At 41.0% G+C, this 6,239-nt stretch overlaps 1 protein-coding gene across 3 annotated transcripts in view; it reads left to right on the top strand.

Moving 5' to 3' along the window:
* LOC103381246 (regulator of G-protein signaling 6-like) overlaps positions 1-6,239 on the top strand; it is a 53,067-nt gene that overhangs the window by 37,087 nt on the left and 9,741 nt on the right. For all 3 annotated transcript variants that reach the window (XM_025056754.1, XM_025056755.1, XM_025056756.1), the window contains exons 4-11: positions 608-658; positions 1,074-1,180; positions 2,555-2,606; positions 3,171-3,235; positions 3,450-3,526; positions 4,228-4,309; positions 4,662-4,736; positions 5,438-5,539. In XM_025056754.1, the coding sequence (XP_024912522.1) occupies positions 608-658; positions 1,074-1,180; positions 2,555-2,606; positions 3,171-3,235; positions 3,450-3,526; positions 4,228-4,309; positions 4,662-4,736; positions 5,438-5,539 (611 nt within the window). The remainder of the gene's footprint in view (positions 1-607; positions 659-1,073; positions 1,181-2,554; positions 2,607-3,170; positions 3,236-3,449; positions 3,527-4,227; positions 4,310-4,661; positions 4,737-5,437; positions 5,540-6,239) is intronic.

Here is a 6,239-nt window from a genome sequence, read left to right as displayed (position 1 = left end):
ATGTATATATATATATATATATATATATACTGTATATATAAATAAATATATGTATGGATATACATATACACTATATATATACATATATATATACATGTGTGTGTGTGTGTGTGTGTGTGTGTATACATAATAGAAGGTTAGGCTTTATCCACCTACGGCTACGTCTTTTCCCCAAAAGAATAATTGTTGTTTTTCACGCCTATTTGCACGTCTGGAAAACTGCATTGGCCCAGTTTGTCATCAGCAGAACTTGTGAATAAACACAATTACTTGAGTCCAGCAGCAGATGAGCCCAGGGCCAGGAAACTAACGAACGATGGAGAATTGAAGCGAGACTCCAGCGGGAATCAGAGGGAAAACAGCGGGATATTGGGAAAATCCACAGAATAATTCCACTGCAAATATGCAAAATAAATCTTATAATTTCAAGTTTATTACCACCCAGAAGGGGGGGGGGGGGGGGAGGGGGTTCTTTTCTTGGTTCTGTGCCTCTCCATCCTTCTCTAAACATAGGCCAAATCTTAAGTTTGAAATTCCAAACTTTATTTTCTCATTTTCTACATTTTTATAACTCCTTTCTATGTTTGTTCTGTGTTTTTTTTTTCAGGAGCAGATATAGTAACGTGGCTGATGAGGAACTTGTCCATTGACGATGCAGGTAAATCAGGCCGTGGTGATGAAAGCGGAATTTAAAGACATTTATTTTTGTATTTTATTGAGTGACAGCAGCAGCCACTGATTTCATGCATGAGAGCTGCAGTTTGTGTTGGTTTAAAGTGTCTTTGAGTTTCGTTGACCCCGTGTACAGTATGTTGGCGGCAGAGCTGTGTTGATTGTTGGTCCAGTGGCCCACGGCGTTGAGTCACTGGTTGAGTCATAACGTACACGTATGTCCTGCCGCTAACCTAGAGTTGTTGATTGGTAAAAAACAGTCTTGATAATAGAGTCTTGATAATCTTTCAAGTGAAAGTGTTTTGTCACATTTTTGCTCAAGGCTGCTGTTTTCACAATGAATCCTTACTTATTGGAATGATCTGCTCTGACCCGTTCTCCGTGTTGTGCTCCTGTCGCAGCTGAAGCCATGCACCTTGGCAGTCAGATCGCAGCTCAGGGCTACATCTTCCCGATCTCCGACCACACTCTCACCCTCAAAGACGACGGCACCTTCTACCGTTTTCAGGTGAGCGCGGTCACCGCCAGGAAGAAACACAGGTGGAAATCAATGTTTTGGAGACTGTTGTAGGGTTAATTCCAACTGCATCTTATTTTGGTTATAATACAGTCACACTTCTCTCCTTGATGCATTTTGTAAATTGTTCTTTTCCAGTATGAATGTCACATTACAGCACATTACTTTTACCCCACCTTCCCCACCTGCCCCAGCTGATTAAACCCATCCTCCAACTACGGAGCCAAAAGACAATTTGTTCAATTTTTGAACTGAACATCAGTCTTAATCTTGATGCCGATGTCCATCCTCTGCTCCAGCTCCAGTAATACGCTGGTTTCTCTGGACCCCATTAAAAATGAATGCTGATGTGTTAAAATATTCATTAAGGCTGTTGAGATGGGGAAAGTGAGGGAGAACTGGGTCCGAGCCGGGCGAGCGAGCAGCTCGACATCAAGTCGTACGTCTGATGACAGTAGTCAGGCCAGGAAAAGCTCCAGATGACGCAGCGCGACCTGCAGTACGTACGCAAGAAGTTGAGCTTCCGGGTTAGAGACACACACCTGTGGTTGACTGATCGGTGTATAGACATAAACATTAATAATAATAACTGCGATTTCTCCTCCTAAGGCCAGTTCACTCTGACCTCCATGTGAGTGTTGCTGCAAAAGCACGAGAAGAGGTTTAATGAAAACAGATGGTGTGGTGAGCAGTGACCTGAAGTTTTTGTCCTTCAAAGTAAAGTAGACGAGGAGGAAGAGAAGCTGGAGGAGGAGGAGGAGGAGGAGCAGGGCTGTTTGTCATAGCAGAGAAGCTTCATCAAGATAATCACAGTTCATTAACATCTCAGGCGAATGACGAGCCAAACAAAGGGAAACAGGGAAGAACGGGAATCAAAACAATCCACGTGCTGCTGTTTTCTCTCTCATTAGAACAGCAGACGTGGGTTCACAGGAGTGTGACTCCAGGTCCTGTTAGCTCTGTGAAACAGACAACATCAAATAACCACATCTGCTGCTTTTTATTGTTTCCCACTGTTTACACTGCGCTGTTTGTTTTATCTGGCCGCGGCGTCGCTGCAGCTGAGAACGGCTCGAAAACGTAGGAGAAGAACGTGCTTTATCTGAATCATTGTAGTCTGGATCATAAAAACATACAGACATGTCTTGATTGCTGGGTTAATGGTTCATGACAGCTGTGTGCAGTGGCTGTGTCTAAGCAGTGAAACACTTGACTGGTAAAACGCCTCGGGCGCTGCTGTTGTAAAGTTTGGAAACACCACATTATGGAATGACTGGGAAACTAAAGTGTGTGTGTGTTTTTGTGTGTGTGCAGTGTTTGCAAAAAATGCACTTATTTTTGTGTCTTTATTTTTGTCCCCATCAGGCACCGTATTTCTGGCCGTCCCACTGCTGGGAACCTGAAAACACAGATTATGGTGAGAATCTACGAGTAACGCTCAGCTAACAACAAAGAACAGAAAAACAGAACAGTCTTGGAACCTTTTGACTTTGTGTATTTAATCAAATTTGGATATATTGCCTATCAATTATGTTGAGGCTATAAAATGTGAATACAAAGGCTTGAGGTGTTTTAGCTGGAAACTAGTGAAGCTGTGAAGTTTACCAGAACTAAAGGAAAATTGAACTGACGAGTCCATCAATTTATAATAATAATAATAATAATACGTATGATTAATTTGATTAAACTCAGCTTTTGTATGTTTGTACATGAAGAATCCTCAGTTACCTGTAAACCTCTCGTCCTTTCTGTCACTGAAGCAGTCATGTCTGATATTTCTTTTTTTCTTTTTTGCACTTCACCTCCAAATCCTCAGCAGCAGATAGACAGACTTACTGGGGCGGGTGGAAAATAGATGGAGGAGTGCATGGATGAGTGGAGGATGGATGGTAGAGTGGAGTGTCAACAGATAAGACCCAGTTTCCACTTTTAAAACTTCTCTCTCTCCCTTCCTCTCTGCCTCTCTCTCTCTCCCTCTCAGCTATCTATCTGTGCAAGCGAACCATGCAGAACAAGACGAGGCTGGAGTTGGCAGATTATGAGGCGGTGAGCCTTCGACTCTTCCTCTCCCTGAGCTGTTTCCTCTTTGTATCGATTTGTTTGTTGAGCATGAAGACAGACAGCCACCAGTGACCTTGACTGAACTTATTCACAATCTTAACTGCATTTTTGACATCTTGGAAAAACAAATGAATCAGTTTTTATTCTGATTTTGAAAAATCATCAATGTCATTGTTAATGTGTATGTGATATCCAACAGGAGAACCTGGCCAGGCTGCAGAGAGCATTTGCCAGGAAGTGGGAGTTTATCTACATGCAGGCCGAGGCCCAGGTCAAGTAAGTGTGAACCGTTACCATGGCTACCAATCAAACTGCAGAGCACAGCTGTAGCAACGATGGAACTCACATCGAAAGGTGTCGATTTAAGAAAAAAAAAGAAACAAATAGAAAACAGTGTAATGTCAGTGTGTCATCATTTACAGTGAGCGCTGCTGATAAACGTCATGAAACCTCCTGGACTGTAGTTTGTAACCGCAGCGCAGTGGAGAGGACACAGGTCTGAGCTTAATGACACCATAAATCTTTTCTTTTTTTGAGGCAGCAGTGATGGATATCAGGCTGCTGGAGCAGACAGACAGTTATCACAGGTTGCAGGAGGTGGAGCATGTAGTTTTACTGCCTGTACATCTGTTTTTGAGAAAGTGTCCTACTGAAAAAAAATACAGGGGAAAGAAATGGTAACTAAGGTTTGTTTGTTTCAACATTAACCTCTGAACGGAGAGCATGGATTTAGCTTTGACTCAGAATAATGTTTTCTTTATAATATCTCATAAATCCAAAATCTAATGTTTGAAATGGGCACAGAGTAACACTATAAAAATAGTTTTAAAATAAGACAACTCAGTTTTGCATGACACGCCCAGGTTGAAAACAGACTTAAACTGATCTCCACCAGCTCCTCTTCTTCTCCCTGTTCCATCTCATGTCGATGCCTCCGGAGCTGAACCGTCGCTCACACTGACTCATCTCATTCCCAGGATTGACAGGAAAAAGGAGAAAACCGAGAGGAAGATCCTTGACAGCCAGGAGAGGGCCTTCTGGGACGTCTACAGACCTGTGGTGAGACACTCAACACACACGTCCGTCCACGCTCTGAGGCTTTTCCTTCACTCGGTTGTTTGGTTGGTCGGACAAACAGAGCTGAAAATATATTGATTCACTTTCACATAAATGATTCATTTCCGGGCCACATGTGGTCACAGCGCGGAGTTGAATGTTGATTTAACGGCTGCTTTACACTCATGACGACGTCATCAAGAAAAATAGAAAGAGCGGTTGTATTTTTTGTGATTTGGACCAATTCGATGTGATGTCATGAATGAACAGGAAGTTGAGAGGCTGACCTTAAATATTTAAACCCGTTCTCACGTAAGGCGGACAATTATTTATTGTTTTGTTTTTGTTCTTCCAGCCTGGAAGTGTGAACACCACAGAGATGGACATCAGAAAATGCAGACGCATCAAGAACCCTCATCGAGTCAAAAAGGTACGAGATCCAAGAATGAGCACATTAGTACTCCTTAGAAAAGAGTTATTTTTGAACATGGACCCAAAACAGTTATTTATAAGCTGTGTGCTCAATGTGACCCATGGTTTTGATGTTTGAAATTACTCACAACTTCTAATCTGCACAATCCACTCGCCACATATTTTAATCTCTCTAATCTAATCTGGAAAATAACTGTCTTTTATTTATGTATTTATTTGTAAAAATGTACATGTGTTGTCTTCTTTGATGTGGACTTGACTTTGACTAGGACTGAGACACAAGTTATTGTCTTTGAAAGGTGGGACTTGTCCTGGTCCAGAATCTCAGTTCTTTCTTTTTAACCTGGATTCAAACATTATAAACTTAATTTAGTTGATGCTTTTCTCTAATGACTTGTTATTGATATTGAGTGATTAAAAAAAAAACTTAATTACAGAACGATGAAAAAATGGAGTTTAATTAACATTAAAATGTATAATTTTGAATAGTTTCCATGGTACCTTAGTTGCCTAGAAATGAAATTAAAAATAAATGAACCGTCGCCGCTGCCTCTGTAGGTTCATGTTTATCATTTATTTCTCTTTGGATGTATTTTATATATTTTAATTTGCTAGACTGATAAAAGAATTATTCCTTCACATTATTCACACACGTCTTATTCTATGACTTCTCCTCATGCATCACGCTCAACCATCCAGTCGGTGTACGGCGTAACCGAGGAGGGAACTCAGTCCCAGAGCCCCATTCACACTCCATCCCACCACTGCAGGAAAGGCACCAAAGAGGACGTGGAGAAAGAGGTACAAAAATAAAATAAACAAAATAAATTAAAAAACGCGCAGCAGATGTTAAAACATGCTTTTGATTGAGTCATATTTCAAAAAAAGACGATGAAAAAGTCAGTGCCTGATTAAAGTTGGATGACGGCCGCGGTGGCTCCTCCTGGGGCTGAAATGTGAGTGTGTTCACGATGACGTGGTTGTTGTTTGAGCTACGTGTGATGCTCTACATGCAAAGGTCAAGTGCTGGTGCTGCTGGTGGCTGCCTGATGAGAGTGTGGCCTGGTCACGTCTGCTCAGGGGTCAGGATGAAAAAGAGGGGAGATAAAAATAGGGACTGGATCCTGGGAGAGAAGCAGCGTCATCAGCAAAAGAGAACAATTTTTTTATTTCTATGAACCTTAGAGGAAAAAAAGGCCTGAGCTTAGCTTGGTATGTTGTACTGATGATGTAGTTCTTATTCTGTCCACAAGGGGGCACAATTTAATTAGATAAAATGCTCATTGTGTCTTTAAGCTTTGTCATGTTTTAGGCTTCAACATTGACTTCTATTTTTCTTGTTTGTTTTTTTTTTTCTCCTAAAACAAATGACTTGGGTTTTTTTTTCTCCTAAAACAAATGACTTGACTTGATCTGATGATCTATTTCAGGATACCTGTTACCTTTTTTCAACATATTTTTTAAAGTAATCATTTAAGATTTTTGGTAAAAAAAAAAAAAC

This window comes from Cynoglossus semilaevis, chromosome 7 (genome assembly GCF_000523025.1).
Source record: "Cynoglossus semilaevis isolate Cse_v1.0 chromosome 7, Cse_v1.0, whole genome shotgun sequence".
NCBI lineage: Eukaryota > Metazoa > Chordata > Actinopteri > Pleuronectiformes > Cynoglossidae > Cynoglossus > Cynoglossus semilaevis.
The sequence above is the reverse complement of the archived record's forward strand: the minus strand, read 5'-3'. Positions and strand labels throughout refer to the sequence as shown.